Genomic DNA, 22,454 nt, shown 5'->3' with positions numbered 1-22,454 from the left:
AGGACCAAGACACAAAAACATATGTATCAATGGTAGATATACAGAAATACATATACCTCATTATCTGTTAAGGAAAAAGGTTAAGATTAATACTTAATTAATTAATGCAGATTTTTTTAACTACTCAGTTAAATCTAAAATAAAAAAAATCTGAGTCAGTTTATGCCAGTGGGTTCTGTTCTGTTCTATTTAGATGGATGGATCTACGTCTGTGTGGGACCTTTTCAGTGTGCTAAAGTGGAGAATATTAAAAAAGACACATAATGACTTTTTAACTTGAATTTCAGTTAGATAAAAAAAAGTGTAGCTATATTTCTATACACTCTCATACTGCTTCCAAAAAATAGATTTCTATAAATTAAAACATTCACAGATAAATATAAAGCATATACCGCCAGAACAAGAAGCCAAGGATTTAATGAGCAAATGGCAGCCAACCTTGCTGTAGACTTGCAACATTACCACTAGCACTTATTTACCTAAGCCTGTTATTGTTCATATATAGTGGATAACCAGTCATTTTATTTATTTATTTATTTATTTATTTATTTTTCATCTCTGTCTACCTGGCAATAAATTGTGTGTTTCAATGCAAAAGGTCTTACCACAGTGTTTTCAAGTGTTGATTCTTTCTCATGCCTTAGCTGTTGGCAGTCCAAGTACTTCCAAATGAACCTTTTGACATTTCATCTGTGATGTTGATGATGGGTATTCCTCTGTGAAACCAAAATGCAGAAAATAATTTACAAACTCAAATTAGAATTTAAAACCACATATTCAATCTAACTTACTTGTATCCTTCTAATGGCACTTGCACTACTCCCTCATCTTCTGCCAGTATACTCTGCTCCTCCTCCTCCTGAAGAATTAATACAATTTGGTTGAAATACATGTGAAAATGAAGAAAATGAAATTAACATCGATGTGTACGTTGTGCTGAGGGTAGCAGCACCTCTTCAGCATCCTCAAGTTTCTTCTTCTTGCTTTCGGGCATGAGGTCATCGAGCCAACTCAGCTCTCTCTTGGTAAAGATACAGTCCATTAGCTTCCTGATAAACACCAGAGCCAACACCTGCAGGATTGTCACACAGAATCAAAACAGCTGAATTCACAAAATTTAAATGCGCTAATGAAGGAGAACACTTTGCTGATCCAGCAACAAATACACACCTCTGAAAGAAAACAAAAAAAAAGGTGAAAGAAAACCACATCAGTTTAAATGATCTGCTCTGAGCAAGGTCTTGAATGTATATTGTTAGAAGGTGTAAAGGACGTGTGACTTTAAACAATCTCTGCAAGAACCTCATTTTGTCTGTCTCCTGACAACGCTTGCATTAATCTCATCATAGGCAAGAAGTATCCAACTGATCACAGTAACATACCTGCACTCACATATCGCTTAAAGGTGCAGCATGCAAAATGTGTAAGATTTAGCAGCATCTAGTGGTGAGATCGCAGAATGCAAACTTCTGGTTACACACTAGGGACAACACACTGTATTCTATTTCTGCTTTAAATATTACACATTTAATCTTTAAGTGTCTAGTAAAACGTGTGCAACCTGTGTAATGGGCCTGCACATGGAATTACTGTTTACACACCATCATGGGAAAGACAATGGCAGCCTTTGAGGTCTTGATGACCCAGAGTAGAACCAAACAGCTGAGCTGGATGATGGTGAAGAGGTGCACCTTCCTCAGGGGTACATGTCGTAGATAGATGAAGTCTGGCTGGTGCTTGGCTGGCATACCAAACAGTGTCAGACGGTCAAAGAACTGACGAGGATAAATGAAAAACAATTCTTAGGTGATGTTATTTTTTGCAAAAAATGTCTTGTTTTTTTTTTAAATTACTTATACACATATGCTGTTAAAGGGATTCAAATCACCCGAACAAAAAGCTCTTACAAATCTATAATACAATACAGTCCAAGCTCTAGCAAGCTAAAAGTAAAACTACTCTATGTTTGCTGGATGTCTAACTACAACTGGCTGGATCTCTGGAAAAGCATATTTTTGTCATAATTATATATAATTTTCAAAACTAACAATAGGCAGACCTCCAAATGAAAGAACATAAGAAGCAAACAGGGCAATTAAATAACAGTCAGGTGTTCTGTAAATGCTGGGAACACACTAGAGGCCAATTAACACTTTTTATCTGGGCAGCCAGACAATATGGAGGCGAGCCCCTATTATGGTTTGGTGAGAATTAACAGTCTACACAGATTATCTGGTAGAAGGGTCTACAAATTAACAAAGTAACACTGACCAGCTCACTGTCTAATCTCAGCCATCTAGATACTCTCAAAAATGTTTGATATTTACAACCCAAATTCTGCACAGGTGTATGTTAATCAAATTGTGCATTTGATCACCGTCCGCATGTCTGGTGTGTTCGCTTGAGTAGTGAATGTAAGCAAAACAAAATAGCTGGATTCAATTCGGTGAGACTCAAATAATTTCACCTGAATGCCTCTGAGAGAAGATGCTCCCATGTAGAGAAATACACCATACAGCACAGGCATAGGAATGAACTGAAAAACAATAAAACTGTTGAATCAATAACACTATTATGTATATGACTGACCTGCGTTAAGCAGAGCAGTAACAGAGTAAATTAGGTCACATTCATTAATGCAGAATATGCAGAAAAACTGCACAAAAATGAACAGAATGGATACATAATAAAAAAGGCAATGTCTGACCTTCAGCACAGATGTCATGAAGACAGAGCAGCCCATGAGGGTAAAGATCATCAGGCCGGTAAAGCGTTGCTCTCTGATGCCGAGGAACTTGGGCTGCTCCCCGGGAGCGGAGCACTCTGACTCAAGCTTCAGGCTGTTGACGTGGGTGATGGAGAGGACGGTGGCTGCTACAAACCAAGGCAAGCCCATCAAAGAGCACACACCAAGCATCACCCCCACCATGAACAGATCCAGGTGGTACCCACAGCCTTTCTGAAGGAGGAAAAGGACCTTAAAGTTGTATGGGCTATAATATGCTACACAAGCACATCTTACAGACATCTTACCTCTACAGACTGCAACAAAAGTTCAAAGCTATGACAGCAAAGTACCTTTAGCTTGTGTTCCTTTCTGTTGATGATGACAGCTGTGATCTGCTGGTCCATGAAGATGAGGATGGTACAAAGCAGAGCTGGGACGACCGTTATGACTGCTGTCCACCAGGGGTTGGGCCCCAGCGGGTTAATGAACCAACCCCGATCATCTCTAGTTGGCTGATTAAGAAAAAAAAAAAATAATAATAATGATGATGATAATAAAAATAATAATGATAATAATAATTTATGTTGGGATAACACAATACATAAGTAATGTGTTGAAAAATGATTATGTTATTTAACATTCTGTTGTTAAAATCTGGTTAATTATTCGTTTTGTGACCTAGCTCACCTTAAACACACTGGGAACCTTTAGTTTTGGAGAGGGAATCCCTAAGGCATAGTCAATTAGGACCATGGTAAGGATGGTGAAGAAAACAGCAAAGTCACTGATGATGGACCTCACCTGACAGAGATTCAGTTAGATTCATTTAGATGCCCTTAGTCACACAGTTTCTTTATTTTACCACGTGTGTACGTAATACTCCAACAAAAGGTTTACAGGAAACAGGACTCCTCGTTTCTCATTTTCTCTCATGCAGTACCACCATCAAACCGCTAGAGTGTACCACAGCACCATGCTACAAAATACATTAAGGAGCCTCAAAGTATGATGCACAATACCTTTGTAGGAAAATAATTGCTGAACTTGAACTCCTTGAGGAAGGCAGACATGAAGACTGTAGAAAAGAACAGAATGACACACCAGAAGAGGACGTCAGGAACATATGGTCCGTTAGGGCCACAGGCACTGCCCACAAACTCCCCTCGCTTTTCAATACAGTCCTGCAACACCAAGAAGAAGGCATTATTCACCATTATCATGTGATTAGCAATACAGCAGCATTAGTGGACTCCACAAACAGGGGTTTATAAGCATCCATGTCCATGACAAAACTTAGAGTATAAAAAATCTGCTTTTACAGTGATTTGCAATGAGTAATCCAATATAATCCAACCCACATGCCCTTAATCTCCTCTTTTCAGCTTCCTCCATCTGGGAGAGCATGTCACTTTAAGGTGGAAAATGTGTTCTTTTTAGTCTCTCACTAATTCATGCTGTTGTACACATGTAAAATGTTGACGGGTTTTTATGCCATTTGCATAGTACCTTGACCTCCAGTGCTTCCCAGTAGATTTCAGAGGCAGTGACGTTGTTGAGCTCCCAGTATGTCAGGGTGCCATTGCTGGGGTCAGAGGGCTCAACACATGCACATCTATGAATGCACATGAACATCTGGATGACTAAACAATCCCTTATCTGTCATTAATACCTCCAAGAAATACATTTAGTATTATTTTTCTAACAACTTTAAATGGCACATTAAACATAAGTGTCTACATACGAGTACATGGTTAGTTTGTCCAGGTTGTTGTCCTTGTTAAAGGGATAGTGTTCCCCCAAGTGGATAAGTTTCTCCAAGGCTTCGTAGATAAAGATGATGCAGATGAGTGAGGCGAAGGCTTCCTCTGTAAAACGTGTGATGTAACAGACAAGACAACTGGCATCTGTGGCCACCAGCATGATACAGAGGAAAGCTGTCCACAGACCAATACAGGTTCTCAGTGACAGGTAGGACAAGTCATACTCCCTGTGTGGAGATAAAATGGGAAGATCACTGTGGAATACATTTATCAGTCTACATTGTATATTGATTATTTGCAGTTTAGTTGAGTCAAGGATGTAATAGTAATAATGATAGTAAAATATATGGTATTTATATATATGTTGTAGATGATTTATCAAAATGGAACATACTTGCAAAACTTGAACAATATCTTCTCAAATACAAGCACTGGCCCTGTACTGCCCAGAATGGTGAGGGGCTGCCCCGCAAATAAGGAATAGGCTATTCCAGTAAGTGAGGCTCCAAACAGTGACTCAATTGCACTCTGGGAAATGGAAAGAGGACAGAAAGATTTTTGACCAAAAGTTACTGTACCATAAAAATCTTATTGAACCATACTGGACCATTACTGTTGTCTGGTTTAATGTACTGCAAGAATAGTACAGCACACACTACTGTACAGACACACGTGGCGTTTAGAGAAAACAGCAGGTAATTTACTATGCGTCCTTCTGTTGCCTCGCCCAGTAGTCCTCCAAAGGTGATAACAGGGGACATGCAGGCACAATAGAGGAACAGGAAAGAGGCCACGCACTGCAAACTAAAAGCATCAGTGTAGTCGGACAGGTAGCAGGGTGCCTTTCGCTTGATGTCCAGAATGAGACCACCAAACCACCTGGGGATATAAAAAGAAACATGTCAGTAGTATTAACTCAAAAGCATAAATGATTCTCTATAAAAAAAAAAAATTCTCAGCATTATTTAAATGTTCAGGTTCTTTTTTTTTCATGTTCACTAACTTGCTTTCTCTTTTCTGCCCTCGTCCCTATGTTTAGCTGTCACGTCCCTGTGCTGGAGAAATCTACTGTAGCTACAAATACACATCTCAAGGCAGGATGTTTCTATGGAAACCATGTTATGACTACAACTACTGACCAAGTTTAGCCAGAAACAGACAATCAACATTACAGCATACAATGTGTGGAAAAGTGGTATTTTTCAGGTTTTTATTCTGCATTTTAGAAAACATGCGATACATAAAAATGGGTCTAAAATAAACCTTAAAGGGAATTTGTTTACCAACACTTGAGTCACATTTTAGGAAATATACCAGCATGGATATATTTTTATATAAGATACCTCATTTTATACACCTAAGAAATAACTAGAAGAAACAGAAACAATGTGTCAATATTAAAAACGTTAACATTATCATATCATAAATAACTGCACTGTAGGCTCCCTCTAGGTTGTTTTTTTTTTATAAAACAAAATAAATGTCCAATTCTAAATAAATTCTCTGCAGCAAAGGGTGAGGGTGGTGAGTGGGCTGTTAGATGTACTGCCACTGCACTGCAGTAAACAGTACACAGCTGATTGTGATGTATGAAAGTTTCTTCACCTCTGTATTTAACCTTTACACTATTCTACTGCTGATCTGATTCACTTCACATAAAAACACTACAGTTTACTGTGTCTTGGTCTTTGTGACTTTCCCACCTCCCAGTGCGTTGCAGTTCTGGGCCCCCATGGCCACCGTGCTCCTCCTCTTCATCAGCCTCTACTAACCCGTTAGGTAACATGTTACTTTTCTTTCTCTTCTCCTGTTTGACACACAATGCACTGTTAGCTAATGTTAAATACAAATTAAAATATTAATTATGAGTCCCGCTAAGTCCAACTAACCTGGGAGGGTACATTTTTTGGTGGCTCTATCCGAATAGATGGGTCCCACTCTCCTGGAGGCAGAACTGTCACTTGATCGAGGAACTCATCAATACCAGCAATCAAATCATTCCGGTCTTTAGCTTTATAGGCAACATCATGGAAAACCTGGGATCAGAAAAGTATGGTGGGCTCTTGAATAGAGTCCTGCCTCAAACTTTGACTGAGAACTGTACAGCACTGTATGTATAAGCCTGATCACTCCTATTCAAGTGATGATCTTAAAGAGTCATTTAGTATATTCTTCACAGATTCATGCACATTTAAATGGAGAGGATGTCTGCCAGCTATGACCACGACAGATGAACAGATTATATAATCATATGCATGGGCACTTGAGTGTCAACTTAAACTGTACACAACACATTATACAAAATCCACACAGACAGAGGCAAGGCTAGGATATTAAAATGTGGAACCAGTTTACTGTGAAACAACAGCATAAAGGGTAAACTCACTAATCTCGTTTGTAAGATATCAAGTTTCCTCAAATTTACATATTTGAAAGTGTGTATCACAAAGTTTGGACTTCATCAAAGCCTGTCTTTTCCTAAGCAATGATGGGTGGCAGCCTACCGGACAAGATAAATATGACATGATGGCTGACTAATCGCTAAAAGCATGTCATAAAATCTCAGGGCTGTGTCTCATGCTGAGAAATGTTCCATCACTTCAGGGATTTGTTGAGTTCTGCTGGACTGTGAATTTATGCAAAGCGCCTGCAGAAATTCTTGAGTTCGGCATCTGGTTGACGGTCAAACCAATATATCCTTTTATGAAATAAATGAAAAAATAAAGCGTAGAGAATGCAAATGGGTAACATGGTGTTATTTAATGAATTCTTACCTCATCTGTCATAAGCGTTGCAATGGACCTTCCAATCTCATGATACTGAGGCCCTCTCCCCAAGGGGCCCAAGAGAATAAACAGAAACCTAAAGGCAATAAAATGTGTTATTTTTTTCAGTCAAATTAGAATCACGACCTCCATATAGTAGCTGCATATTTACAGCATGGTTCAGCAGGGTAAACCAGCCTGTAACCTTGTGGTGATGGGGACTTCAGTCAGCCCATTGAGCAGGACTGCTGGTGAAAGGCGGATAAACGCCACCACTGGTTTGTTCAGAAATTCCAGCTCCCCCACTAACACGTTACATGCCTCAGCCCCCGCTGGGATCTTCTTCATAAAATGAAGGTCTATCTGAAAAAGGACAAAAAGTACCATGTTTTGACACCCTTACCAGTTTTGTCTAAGCAGCTTTAACTGAGAGCATGCTTTGGAAAGATAAAAAAAAAAACATTCATGTTTGAAAGTGCATTCTATAAAAATGTCACAATTTCACTGTTTATCCCCACATTAATCCCTAAATGCAATGGTTTCACTGGACTGCAGTCTAAATATAGACCAAACCTCCAGACTTTGTGTGTCATAGAGTGTAACATTCAAATCACAAGTCACAGATGTGCTTCAACTAAATATTACATAAGATTACCGAAAAATAGATACTAGTTGCAGAATTCAAAAGGGCTGAGCAACTGTGATGCCTGAAAGCTTATAAAAGCTGACTCTGACTATGAAACTGATCCTCTTGCACATGTACAGTATCTGCTTTCCACTCTTTCATACAATGCATGCACATTTTTGGAATATTAAGGGTGTTTACTTTTCAGCAATAATTATGTAGAGTTGACAAGTGGTGACTGGAGTGTTGATTGTTCATATGGTTCAAGCTGTACAGAACCATCCAAAAGAATGTTTTGATAATTTGACAGGTCATGATTTACATAAACAGCAGCACAGGGAAGAAGAATTTTTTTTCAGTTTCAGATTTGAAAGTGATTATATTGCTGTGCATTAAGGAAATAATCTGCAGCTGCCTTCTAGATCTAAGATTTGTAAGAAAAATGATATGCATTGGAAAACTGTACAATGGATGACTACACATTAGAGGTGATGGGTTTGGTATGAAGGACAGGAATGCAGAAGGACAGATGGTGGTAGACTTCGCAAAAAGGATGGAAATGGCTGTAGTGAACACATTTTTCCAGAAAAGGGAGGAGCATAGGGTGACATATAAGAGTGGAGGCAGGAGCACACAAGTTGATTACATCTTGTGCAGATGTTTCAACCTGAAAGAAATCAGTGACTTCAAAGTAGTGGCTGGGGAGAGTGTAGCCAGACAGCATAGGATGGTGGTGTAGGATGACTCTAGTGGTGAGGAAGATGAAGAGGACAAGGGCAGAGCACAGGACCAAGTGGTGGAAGTTGAAAAAGGAAGAGTGTTGTGTGGCTTTAAGGGAGAAGCTGAAACAGGCTCTGGGAGGTCAGGAGGTTCTTCCAGATGACTGGACAGCTACAGCTAAAGTGATCAGGAGACAGGTAGGAGGGTACTTGGTGTGTCATCTGGAAAGAGGAAAGCAGATAAGGAGACTTGGTGGTAGAATGAGGAAGTTCAGGAGTGTGTTAAGAGGAAAAGGTTAGCTAAGAAGAAGTGGGACACTGAGAGGACAGAAGAGAACAGACAGGAGTACAGGTAGATACAGCGTAAGGTGAAGGTAGAGGTGTCAAAGGTCAAACAAAGGGCGTATGAGGATTTGTATTATAGGTTGGACACTAAGGAGGGAGAGGTGGATTTGTACAGGTTGGCGAGGCAGAGTGTATAAGTGTTTAGGAGAGGTGGCAGTAGAGTTTTTGACTGGGCTACTTAAGATCTTGGAGAGTGAGAGGATGCCTGAGGAATGGAGGAGAAGTGTACTGGTGCCCATCTTTAAGAACAAGGGAGACGTGCAGAGTTGTGGAAACTACAGAGGAATAAAGCTGATGAGTCACACAATGAAGTTATGGGAAAAAGTAGTGGAGGCTAGGCTGAGGTCAGAAGTGAGCATTGGTGAGCAGCGGTATGGTTTCATGCCAAGAAAGAGTAGCACGATGCCATATTTGCTTTGAGAATGCTGATGGAGAAGTACAGAGAAGGCTAGAAGGAGCTGCATTGTGTCTTTGTAGATTTGGAAAAAGCGTATGACAGGGTGCCGAGAGAGGAGCTGTGGTTTTGAATGAGGAAGTCTGGAGTGGCAGAGAGGTATGTTCGAGTGGTGCAGGACATGTATGAGAGCTGTAAGACATTGGTGAGGTGTGCTGTAGGGGTGACAGAGGAGTTCAAGGGGGAGGTGGGACTGCACCGAGGATCTGCTTTGAGCCCCTTCTTGTTTGCTGTGGTGATGGTCAGGCTGACAGATGAGGTTAGACAGGAATCTGCATGGACCATGATGTTTGCAGATGACATTGTCATCTGTAGTGAGAGCAGGGAGAAGGTGGAGGAAAATCTAGAGAGGTGGAGGTTTGCTCTGGAAAGGAGAGGAATGAAGGTTAGCTGCAGTAAAACAGAGTACTTGTGTGTAAATGAGAGGGACTCAGGTAGAACGGTGAGGTTACAGGGAGTAGAGGTGAAGAAGGTGGAGGATTTTAAGTACCTAGGGTCAACAGTCCAGAGCAACGGAGAGTGTGGAAAAGAAGTGAAGAGACGTGTGCGAGCAGGTTGGAACGGGTGGAGGAAAGTTTCAGGTGTGATGTGTGACAAACGAGTGTCAGCAAGAATGAAAGGAAAGGTGGACAAGATAGTGGTGAGACCAGCAATGTTGTCTGGTTTAGAGACAGTGGCACTGAGAAAAAGACAGGAGGCAGAGCTGGAGGTAGCAGAGCTGAAGATGTTGAGGTTCTCTCTGGGAGTGACGAGGATGGATAGGATCAGGAATGAGGACATCAGAGGGACAGGTCATGTTAGATGTTTTGGAGAAAAAGCCAGGGAAGCCAGATTGAGGACATGTTCAGAGGAGGGACAGTGAATACATTGGTAAAAGGATGCTGAGGTTAGAGCTGCCAGGAAGGAGGCCTAGAGGAAGACCAAAGAGGAGGTTCTTGGATGGAGTGAAGGAGGATGTGAGGATAGTTGGTGTGGGTGAGGAGGATACAGAGGATAGGGTTAAATGGAGGCAGATGATTCGCTGTGGCCTGAAGGGAGCAGCCGAAAGGAAAAGAAGAAGAAGAAGGATGATTGTACATATTCATTTCAACAGCTGTGAACTGTACTTTATATAAGGAGGTTGCACAAAGCATATTAGAGAGTTTTTTAAACTAGATATTTTAAACTCACAACCATTTTATCTTTCTACATCCACTCTTGTGTGGCCATACTGCGATTATCATCAGTGCTGAATGACTTTTAGAATTACATGGTTATAATCCCTACCCTCAATATATTGTTTTATATATGATATAGAAATATTCATTATACAAAAAAAAAAGAAAAATGGCAATAGAAAATTACAACAATCTGCACAATTTGAAAAACACTATATGACAATACACAGTGTATACAGTACCTTGCTAAAGTCCACAGCACTGTTCTCTCTGCTGATGTTCTCCTTCCCGTCTGGACCTGCTAAGTGAGACTGGGAGGCTGTCATCTGACCTGGATAATCCAGACAGGGAACTTATTAATCAAGTCCAGAAATTTTACTGAATTTCAGTAACTAATGTTTTCACTAAATAATATCTTTAAACGGGAGAACGACAGTGAGGATCACACACAGATGATGGGAGAAAGATTTTACCGGCGTGGTTCTGGTTCTGTGTCTCATCGCTAAAAAATCCAGGCTAATGTTAACATGATCACTGCAGTTCTGGCCCAATAGCTTTAGAGCAAAACCTGTCACACAATGCAGCTTTAAAACAGCAGTGAAATTAAATTGCTTATGATGTGCCACCAAAACTTCTAGCATTCTAGAAAACGACTCAAAAAACTGTTTGGTTGTTTTGCGAACCTAATTTTGTTATGTGGTATTGGCAATGATCAACTCTAGCAATGCTTCCAATTATGAGCCTGTCCTGGACTAAATTTATCCCACAATTCAACTGACTAGTTCTTGTTCTCTGAGGATAATCAGCAAATTGAGCCTCACAAACAAATTTGTATATTTATAGAATGTATTTATGAACATTGTTTTTTTTTTGTCAATTTTTATTCGATCTAAAAAAAAAAACAACCTAATTTAAGATGCCTACATCAACACAAACCGTGAGAATACACCCTTCTACAATATGTTTTCTAAGTATAAGCTGGTAAAGGGGCAAGGCCAGGCAGTATAAACCAGCACCTGTGGACTTCAGTGGGGCTGTGGCAGGTGGGTGGGCAGATGGTGAGTGGTGGATAGAATCAGGAAGAATGAGTTAAGCCCATATGTGTATAAGACACATATGCATATTCCATATTTATAAAGTATCCACACTTATCACACTACTGACCAGATTCATTACAGAAACCAATAAAGCAGTGGTTCCCAATGTTTGATTTAAAACCTTTTTACTGTGTTCCTATCCTGTCATTGAAAGCTACAAATCAAGCCAGAAACCTTGGTGTAATCATTGACTCAGACCTGAATTTTAACAACCACATAAAATCCATCACTAAATCTTCCTATTACCACCTGAAAAACATTGCTAGAATAAAAGGTTTTCTGTCTAAACAAGATGCAGAAAAACTTGTTCACGCATTTATTTTCAGTAGGTTAGATTATTGTAATGGCTTGTTCACAGGTCTTAGCAAAAAGTTAATCAGGCAGCTGCAGCTAATCCAGAATGCTGCTGCCAGAGTCCTTACAAACACCAAGAAACTGGACCATATCACACCAGTTCTTAGATCACTACACTGGCTTCTCGTTAGTCAAAGGATAGATTTTAAAATCTTATTGCTAGTTTATAAAGCACTAAATGGTTGTGGACCAAAATATATCCAAGATATATTGGTTCCCTATGAGGTTTCCAGACCCCTCAGGTCATCTGGGACAGGTCTACTGTGTGTTCCCAGAACCAGAACCAAACAAAGTGAAGCAGCATTCAGTCACTATGCTCCTCATTTGTGGAACAAACTTCCTGAACACCTGAGGTCTGCTCAAACTGTCAGCTCATTCAAATCAGGACTGAAAACTCTGTTGTTTACTGCTGCCTTTGAATAATTGTTCATCCTTGTTTTCTTAATGTGCTTTTATGTTTTATTTTAATTTACTTTACTTGATTTAAATGTATTTTATGTTAAATGTCTTTACTTTTAAATGCTCTTTTCAATGCTTTTAATGTAATTATATGCCGTGTAAAGCACTTTGAATTGCGTAGTGTATGAAAGGTGCTATACAAATAAATTTGCCTTTGCCTTTGCCTTTGTTAATCTTCTTATGAGCTCTCAGATCTTCAGCATCTTGAAAACAGATTAGATCTCCCCAATCAGAAGCTGGAGGAGGAAAGTATCACTGTTCTTTGGTTTTCTCACCATTTTTGTCCAAATGGAGCTCCGAGGTTCGTCGACCCATGTCAGCAATAGATCGTACAATTGGTAGGCGATTGGCCAGCTTCTTCTGGTTCTGGTGATGGTGCTGCTTCAGCAGTGTTTCCCGCACTTTCTTTCTGAGCTCATCACCCAGCGGAGAGTATAACTCCTGGTGGTCCAACACCATGTCTAAGGGAGACAGACAATTGTGTGTCAGATGTGTGACAATTGACAGTGTGACTTGATTTAAGAAATTAAAAATATTCAGTTGTCCACAGTCTTTTCTGAGATTGTTAGCTGACAAAATCTTTTCTGTAGTTACCTGCAATCTCTTCTATGGTGTTAGCCCTCATGTCCAGCAGCACAGTGCTATTGATAATGCAGCTGCGCAGCTCAAACAGACTGTGTAGGGACAGAGTAGCTACATAGGGTTTGCTCCATCGCTCTCCACCATCTTCAACATCTTCCTCAAACTTCAGCCACCTGTAACAGGAGTTGATTTCCAGTCAGGAGAAGCCAGCAGACAGCATACTGCCAACCATCTGTTATTCCCTCTTCACATTTAGTTCTAATATCTCTTTATCTCTCTCGTTCTCTTTCAGTTTTATGCAATTACTCTCCTTCCTTATTGCCTCTGGTCAGTGTATCACTGTAAATAAAATATGTCTGTTTTACCATTTTAACAACGGACTATAATCTATTTGATAAATAAATTCTGCACCTGGATTAACACTGAATTATTTTAAAAAATTAACAAAAAATTAATTCCCCTAGCAATTACAACAATGAACTGCAGTTGCCTAATGTCATGGAAACACAAACATTAGACAAACAGCTACAACTCTCATTAGTGTAAGTGGGATCACAGGAATGAGTGGTTCATTCAATCAGAGCTTTCAGTAATGACATGTGCTGTAGGTCACGACTGTGTGTAAATGCTTTTGTTAATGCCATGTGGTTTAACAGTACCTGGCGCTTTCCCTCCACTCACAATCCTCTCCATCCTTCACACAGATCTCATCCATCTCTGTGAAGAGGTCATGAGGAATATGCTCCTCATCCTCATCCTCAGTGCCCAGCAGGAACTGCACCCTCTGGGAGGGTGTGTCTGGAACATAAGGGACCTTCAGTTAATAAGAGATGATTAACAAAGGCAAATAATTTTCTCTGCTGCCATGCATACAAGTTCATTGTATTGTTGTTGTTGATTGCAACAGGTACCGTAAAGGGGAGATTCTCTATCCTCAACCAAGGTGAGGGCCCGGTCCTTGCTCCTCCTCCTGTGTTTGTTTCCATGGTGACGGTGTCTACGATGGCTGCGGCGCCTGGTACTGCCCAAGGGCACATGAACTCCAATGAAGAGCGTCCTGTGGCCTGAGGACAAGTCCCACAGTGGTCAAATGAGGATAAAATGTAACATGCCTGTCTGTGAGTGTGTGTGTGTGTGTGTGTGTGTGTGTGTGTGTGTGTGTGTGTGTGTGTGTGTGTGTGTGTGTGTGTGTGTGTGTGTGTGTGTGTGCGTGCGTGCGTGCGTGCGTGTGTGTGTGTGTGCTGTCAGAAGCCTTAGATATTCATGGTGGTACTCCTTTGTATTTTTCTGATAAGCCATATAATATTCACCATCACTTGTAGATGATGATGCAAATTGCTCAAAGGCAAACAATATGCAGTACTATAGTGCTTATAGCGAGCTTGTATATATAAAATGCACTATCAAGCAGCATCAGCAGTATCAGGTTACTACCACCTGTTATGGCTGTTCAATGAACCCTTATCAGAATTACATTACAAAATAAGGTTACTGAAGGGTTGTTTTATTTAATAACAAAAACCAAAAAACTGCTACCAAAAAAAAAAAATTCTTAGGGATAGAAGATTTTCTAAGAAATATTTCACTTTCTGAACAATTTAGTGTAAAGGCATTTTATTATTGAATAGGTCTAATCTAAAAAAAAAACAATGGCCCATAGTGATTCACTGGCTTAAAAACATACATTTTATATTCTGCATTGTAAATAAACTGGAGTAGTACACAATTATGTATGAATTAAATAGAAGTCTGGGGTGCTTTCTAAACACCCCAGACTCCAAGAGAGTAAATATGCAATGACTGTATTATGTAACCTGTTGCCTGAATACTTGGTATGTAAAGACTTTGGCCTGAATTAGGGATCTTTTACTGACAATTAATACATTAATCAAAAGCTATTTTGCCTTGTCATTAGTGGCATAGTATAGTATAGTATAGTATAGTATAGTATAGTATAAATCCACATGCCTATAACAATAAATATCTGAATGTACAGTTCAAATGTATGATGTGCAAAATGTGAGGTTGTAATTCTCCATTAATGAGAGATGAATGTTTGTATCTTATTGTGTTTCTACATTACTGTACATAATAGGGTACTCATGGTCCAGAGCTGTGTGAATTTGTGTAGCATGACTGTTATTTAACTATTTTTTTACAGTACCTTAAATATAATGCAAAATTGTATATGTGCATCCATGTTTGTGTTTGTGGTGTAAGTACTGCGTGTGCAGAGAGAGAGCATCCTGTGTCTGTTTTTGCAATCGACTCCACATTGCGATCAGCCCACTCAGCTCACTGCAGCATGACATGAGGATTCAGAGAACCACATACAGCACATATAGTGGCAGAATGATTGGTGTAGTTATGTATTAGTATTAGGATTAGTATTGACCATAAGTTATTATTCAATCAAAGAAAACAATTATCTTTCAAGTATCAAAATAATGTCCATATCTTTTGCAGCACTCCAGTAGATTAACTTAAATAAACTACTTTATTTTACAACGTTTTGCAGCTGTTTCGTACTTGAACTCTGGAAATAAATTGTAAAAAATGCTTATCAATGAATGTAATAATCATTGTGTTGAGATTTAAAATCTTATACTAGTCCATCATCATGTTTTTGGTTAAGGTGGGAGGTTTAGTTCACATTGTATCAATACATTTAGCTCATACACAGCTGCCATGTCATAAATAAAGCCTAGCTGCATTTTGACCCTATTTTATAGTTAAATATAGTTCAGTGCTCTGAGTCCCCTAAAGAAAAACAAATGTCATTTTTTACTAGAGCCTGTGACTTCATATTAACTTTAAACTTCCACTGAAAGTTTCACGGAAAAATATGTTTATCATTATCTGTGTATGCAAGCGCAGATGAGGAAACATGCTGGCCTTTAGTTACCCCAAGTTACTGTTTGTATCTTTGTTTTGATTATCCATGTTTTTCACTGACTACGAAATTACTAATGTGAACTCAGCTCACACAGCTCCTGTAACAGCTCTGCCTCCCACTCTGCTCTTATCTTTTAACTATGGAAAAGCTGTCAAGGGGGAAAGCAGCATTTGTAAGGACAGAGTGGGTGGACTCAGCTGCAGCTGCCTTTTAGTGCTTCGAGCGCTTTGTATTCCAGATGCATTTAGTGTCGGGAGAGGTACCTTCAAGATCTTCCTGCTCCAAGTTGTTTCTCTGTTGAGACCATGTTCCTCCTCTGTCCACCACAGCTTCATCATCGTTTTTCTGTTGGGCACACAGCAACAAACAGGCACACATACATAAACACAATAGCATTACACAGCAATTTATCAACCTGAGGGCTGGGACTGCAACAAACAGCAAAATATTAGTATAGTAATACTAAAGTATCCTGAACATAGCATGAAATGAAATGTTTGCTGACCTGGTGTTCCCCCACAGTCAGCAGCATCATGAGCAAACACATTGTCCTTCTGAATAACGTGGTTGCCATGGAAACTAATTGTCATCTCATCTTGAAGTGGAAATAGTATAGTTGTAGTCCAAGCAGAAGGCTTTTCATAATAAGAACAATAAACCTCCCATCTACAACTAAAGTTTTACTTCTGTCCGTGCTTCCACTGAAGTGGCCTGTGCCGCTTTGTTAATGGGACCCCAGCTCAAAAGAGGAATGCTTGAAAAAGTGAGTTAGTCTTTTCCATAACTGTCTGTTCTATTAACTTTTTTTTTTATTTGTTACTGTTTTTATCTATTTTGTTTCTTTTTTAGTACACTCTTGTAAAAATGTTAAAAATGTAACCAAGGAATTATCCATCCACTCACACTTATTACAACAATTTATTTGTTCTTAATTGGAGGCTAAAAAAAAGGCAATTAATTAAAATACAATGTGAAATACTTGGATCAGATGTGATATTACTTTTTCACTGTAGCAGAAATTAGGCTGATACCCACTACACAACCAGTCTACATGTGACTGCAGTTGATAAGCGGTTACCATAACTAGTTGTAATTTCTGACAGCCCAACAAGAGAACAAGAAGCAGCAGGACAGCTTGTTATTGCCATAGCAGGAGATGGCTCATGGATCTAATTTATTAGAGTCACTGAGAAAACCAGCTCTCTGTGGTGTGAATGTTAGTGTGCTTATGCAATAGCCGAGAAAGAGGATGAGAGTGTGGAGGTGGTACGAGAGAATCAGTAAAACCAGCAGAAATCATTTAACAGTGCATGCAGGGACACAAAGGCAACATGTTTGTTTTTTTACCTCATTTTTATAAATCACCGGGATTCACTAAAACTTTGTAGCTTTTCAGCATCCTGTTAGGAATCTGAACACACTACCACAACTCAGCATGAACATTCACAGCTAAATTGCACAGCCTCAAACATTAAATGGCCACACTCAACACGGGCACCAGACAGCACAAAACAGACATCACCAGAGGGGAGATGTATAGGCAGAGGCTGCTGTGATGTAATGTGAGATCACTGGCTAACACTATACTTCTTCAGCCTATATAGGATCAAAACCAGCAGCTCATTCACTGCCTGTGTAATGTGTTTTCATGGTGTAAATTTAGACATGAAACATCTGCAATTCTTATCTATACCCATAGTTAGAATAAAGGTTGATTGAAAGATGCATGTTACATCTTGTTTGTTTAAATAATGAAAGAGTTGAAGTGTTAAAACTACAATGTGATGTTTTACAACAGGTTATGCACTGACTATCTCTTCACTGGGTGCCATGGTGGAGACAGTGGTTAGCACTGTTGCCTCACAGCAGAAAGGATTCAAGGAACAGGATTCAAAGCCGAGACCTTTCTGTGTGGAGTTTCCATATCCTCCCTGTGCCTGTGTGGGTTTTCTCCAGGTACTCCGGTTTCCTCCCACAGTCCAAAGACATGCAGGTTGGGGTTATGTTAACTGGTGACTTTATTCCCTAAATTCCCTGTAGGTGTGAAAGTGAGTGTTTGTCTGTCTCTATGTGTCAGCCCTGTGATAGACTGGTGATCTGTCCAGGATGTACCCTGCCTCTAGACCAGTATCAGCCATCGTGAGTCTGGATGTGGCAGGATAAGCGGATATTCATGGTTGGATGGATGGAAGGATGGATGGATGGATGGATGGAAGGATGGACGGACAGACGGACGGGTGGATGGATGGAAGGATGGATGGATGGATGGATGGATGGAAGGATGGACGGACAAACGGATGGATGGATGGATGGATGGGTGGAAGGATGGAGGACAAATGGATGGATGGATGGATGAATATCTCTTTGCAGGGCACTGTGATGTTGAGTGATCATGTTAAGCACAATTTTTACAGAACAATCTATACAATACATGACTAATATTACCAACACTCCAACAAAGTAAGTCATAAGAGCTGCTCTGTGCAGGTGTCGATTAGTGCACCAGTGGTATTAAGTTGACTGTGAAATTTACTTTATACTGTCATTTACGGTAAATCCAAGAGCAACAGCTGGGCTTCAGAGAGAAAAACAAACATGCATTTTCTAAGTGCTGGAGGGGGTTTAAAATTCAGATACTAGTCGTTCCTTAACAGAGTCAAGAGGTTCAAACCACTTTTGAAACATAAGGTATTTTTAGACCATAAGCTCACGTTTTCCATGAGCCATCTTGACCACCAATTGACTATCAAAGCATTATGATAATGAAGAGCACTGCTGTTCACAGCTGCACTCCCACATGGGCTGATGTTGATAATCTGTCTACAGACACACAGGGCATGGATCGGCATCCTTCCTCAGATTAAACTGTCAGTAAACACCTGCCACATTAGCCCATACTAAATGTGCTGTGCATTGTGTGCACTTACCTACGTAGAATGGTAACAGAATAATGTCCAGAAATGTAACTACAAATTAACTACACTAGGTACTTTCAAAAACCTGTCTTGGAGAAAAGCTAGTAAATGTCCAGATTATTGAGCAAGAACAACATGATTAGTTCAACATTAAACATTTCTTTTAAAACAGATTTCTATCTAAAGCAACTGACATGTCTCATGCAAGAAGTTGTTTTGCTGTTTTTGTGCCATATTGATCACGAGACAGAGATGCTAGGACATTAACACATAATCATGACAGATTGATACTATTGATTAATTGATTTCATTTTCCAAAACTAAAGTGGTGGCAAAATGGGCTCTGATCAGAACAAAATCAGATCAAGGAATGAAAAAAATCAACAGGGATCCAAAGAAAGATATTGGAAAAACTAAGACTAGTGTAGTCCAACTACAACCCAGGCAAAACACCACACTGCTGCTTTTTTAGAGTCCTAATCAACTACTAACCGGAAAAATCATGTTAAAGGACTGGCACACCGCACAGCTGAAGTGAAATCACAGGATGTGGCACATACTTGGATCTGATCCCTACAGATGGCAATTTTGGAACCATCAGTGGCAGCAATATCATTAACTGCACAGGCTTTCATGTGGCACAGAATGCACTGTAATCCTTAAATGTTCCTGCTATAAACTTCACCATCCTGTAAGAGGAAACATTAGTAGTGTGTTCCTTTTTTTAGAGGTGCTATTTAAGGTGTTTTGCAGCTTTGAGCCCTCATTTTGGCAGAGTTAATATCTGCATTCATCTCCAAGCTGCAAGATAGTGATAGTCTAGTAAGCAAGAAAAAGCTGCTGTTCACTGTTTGCTGTTTTATTTCTTCCTCTTTTTCCTCTCAGGCTTCTATGCTTGTGTTATGTGTGATGAAAGTACCATATGCATTACAACCAGTATATCTTTACTCATTGTCACCTTAAGTGGAAGCACCTCAGGATCCAAAATTAATTTCAGCATAATATCTAATATATTCTGAGAATGAATGAATGAAAGAAATGCCTTAAATTCTTGAACTCTTCCTATAAGTTACTCCATAATTTTTGAACAGTCAAGATCCTGAGTATGAAGTTCTGTCCTACCTGATAATTGAAGAGCCAAGGAGCCTCCACGTTTTCAGAAGGCATGAGCATTCCCTTTGTGTCCTCTGCCATAGAGACAGTATAGTCAGACTGCAACACAGTCTAGAAGCTCTGCAACGCAAACTCCTGCTGGCCTGCTTCACACCATGCCTGATAAATGCTGATGCCCTTCTGGTGTGTCAAACAACTGTAATTAGTGACTGAGCATCTATCGACAGAGCCAACAGTCTCTCTTCATGCCATTAATGCTGTGACATCACCAATGCTACCCAGCAATGTCTTACCAAAGAGAAGCTCGATTCACACCATGTCTCCTCTCTCTCCTTTTCATGTGTACATGAAGTAAAGTCAGAGATGATGCTCGTCATGTCACTTCAGTTCCACCTGGTTTCTCCAGGGGCTGTGTTTCTTCAGCACCACCTGTGTGTCTGCGTTCTACTTACACTCCTCAGAACTATTCTATAAAATTGTGTTGTTTTTTTTTTTTTTTAATTTTAGCTTTGATCACTGCAGTGAGAGGAGACATAAAACCCGGGGAATGCAACTCACCAAACTTCTGCGTGCAGCTGATGAGCCAAAGGAAGAATTGACCTGAAAGATAACAAGTCATCGCTTTACCTGAATTACCTCCTTTACCCGATAAAGTTATCTCATCCTATTGTAACAGAATGTCAAACTTTAGGAACAAGCCACTCAAAAAGTGGAAAAGTTATATTTTAATTCTTACCTCTTCAGTGAATTTCAAGATCAGGTTGTGACTGAACATTTTGAACGCAAAGCCACTAAAAGGGCAAAAGAAACTCTCAGCTAAAAGCCTTCAGCTAAATGGAAAAATCTGTTCTGTTGTGAGCAGCAAATGGACAATGCCAACAAATCTCCGCTTAATGATCAGCAAAGACCCGCGGAACAGGGCCCACATCTCCCTGAGAGGTTTTACTGTTTGGTTTGCATCTAATGATTTCTATTTAATACCAGACTTGGACTGTGTGAAGACATTTGTGTTGGAGCCTGCTGCCTGAGGTTGCATGTGTGCAGCATGTATGTCAAAGCAGCATCTCCTCCTTTGCATGTGTCATATATTAAAGTATATACCACAAAATAATGGGACATCACTATAACATATATGTTATACAGTTTTAAAAATGTTCCATCCATAATGTCCTAGTATAGTGAAAGTACATTTTTTTCCTAAAGTTAAAGTCACAAAGTACTTCTTCATCTGCTCAGACCTCCACATGTTAACATCCTGCCCCTGAGGGAGAAGTTGCATTTCTAATAATCTGTGTTCTTCTCTTTTTTTTTACCATTAGATTTCATGCAGTTAACAGCGCATTGATTAATCTTTTACAGAAATCTTAATCTACATAAGTAAATATTTGACCCAAGAGATCAGGCTTCTTTACCGATGGTAGCAGCGGGTCTGCCTGTGCACCCTGGTCCGTGGTGTCCATCGCTGTCCTTCCTGCGGCTCCGCGTCAATAGAGAGCCGGAGCAGAGACCTCCGCTGTGTGTGTGTGTGTGTGTGTAATCCCGTCAGGTGTAGCAGTGACTGAGCGACCACACGGTGGTCACGTGTTTATAGCACCGTCCGTCGGTCCGCAGCTCAGAGACGATTTGCGCTTCTCACACACTGTCCCTAAGAAAACACATGCGCATCTCTGCTGGAGCTGACGTGGACTGAAATGTTTAGTGAGTGAAATCAGTGGAGATGATGTTTTCTCTGCTAAGGTGTCCGTTAAAATGTGCTTTCTGATGCTGTGTGTTATATAACAATGCATTTCATGGTTTTTTGTTTGTTTGTTTGTTTGTTTTTTTTATTACAACCAGTGGGCATAGGCTTACTCATAAAGGGGCTATTTTAGCAGAAAAGGCTGCAGTCAAAGTCTCTGATTTACCATCTGTGTATAGTTTTTCCACACACGTGCCCTACAGCATCTCTCTCCTAGTTAATGGAAACTGAGAGCCAGAAATCAAGTAAGAAATTAGTTTAATGGCATAAAAAACATCTTGTCAGTCACTTAATGAATTCCATATTTTTCGGTGGTGTTTACAAATTCTCTGCAATAATGACGTAGAAGATGTCAGTCCCATACAGTTTTGCTTTGTACATCTCTGACAATTGCTTTTCTGAGCTCCAGCATCTTGTGACATCTAACTGAAGATGGAGAGCAGCAGATGTGTTACTGCTAAATCAGCTCATATGCAGAGGATCTTTGTGAATAAAAATGGAGAAACTCTGAGCAAAGTCACACAGTAAGGGATTAAATGGAAGTGATTTTATAAATTCACAAAAAGAGAGACAGTTTATCAGGCTTAGTGTTTTCAGTGGAGCAGTGATAGGAACATGCATATGGCTTAGAATAAGATGGGCATGGACGGGAACTAACTCCAGCTTTTTTTTCTTTTCTTTTTTTTTTTACTACTGAAATAGTCACATTTCATCCCAGTGGCAAAGGCGGAGGTGACTGTGTTGCTG

General features: G+C 39.9%; 1 protein-coding gene across 1 annotated transcript; it reads right to left on the bottom strand.

Annotated features, from left to right (window-relative positions):
• Positions 1-640: 640 nt before the first annotated feature.
• On the bottom strand, positions 641-21,429 carry slc4a10b (solute carrier family 4 member 10b). The gene is made up of 24 exons (XM_026294942.1): positions 21,382-21,429; positions 16,205-16,286; positions 13,957-14,109; positions 13,705-13,843; positions 13,058-13,218; positions 12,739-12,924; positions 10,796-10,884; positions 7,459-7,616; positions 7,263-7,350; positions 6,378-6,524; positions 6,192-6,295; positions 5,193-5,367; positions 4,883-5,016; positions 4,470-4,715; positions 4,235-4,340; positions 3,748-3,909; positions 3,416-3,529; positions 3,079-3,240; positions 2,708-2,959; positions 2,468-2,536; positions 1,602-1,775; positions 953-1,072; positions 792-859; positions 641-716 (listed from the first exon to the last, which is right to left on the bottom strand). Exons 1-24 carry the CDS (start codon positions 21,427-21,429, stop codon positions 641-643), a joined length of 3,213 nt encoding a protein of 1,070 aa, XP_026150727.1.
• Positions 21,430-22,454: the final 1,025 nt, after the last annotated feature.

The sequence above is a fragment of the Mastacembelus armatus genome, chromosome 21, assembly GCF_900324485.2.
Source record: "Mastacembelus armatus chromosome 21, fMasArm1.2, whole genome shotgun sequence".
NCBI classification, from domain to species: domain Eukaryota; kingdom Metazoa; phylum Chordata; class Actinopteri; order Synbranchiformes; family Mastacembelidae; genus Mastacembelus; species Mastacembelus armatus.
Note: the sequence above shows the minus strand (reverse complement) of the source record. Positions and strands in the feature narration are given on the sequence as shown.

Coding starts and splice junctions, on each gene's coding strand:
- slc4a10b (XM_026294942.1), bottom strand. CDS start 21,429: ATGGACACCACGGACCAGGGTGCACAGGCAGACCCGCTGCTACCATCG. Junction 12,925..13,057: donor CACCATAGAAGAGATTGCAG/GTAACTACAGAA, acceptor TGTCTCCCTTAG/ACATGGTGTTGGACCACCAG. Junction 10,885..12,738: donor GCTCCATTTGGACAAAAATG/GTGAGAAAACCA, acceptor TGGATTATCCAG/GTCAGATGACAGCCTCCCAG.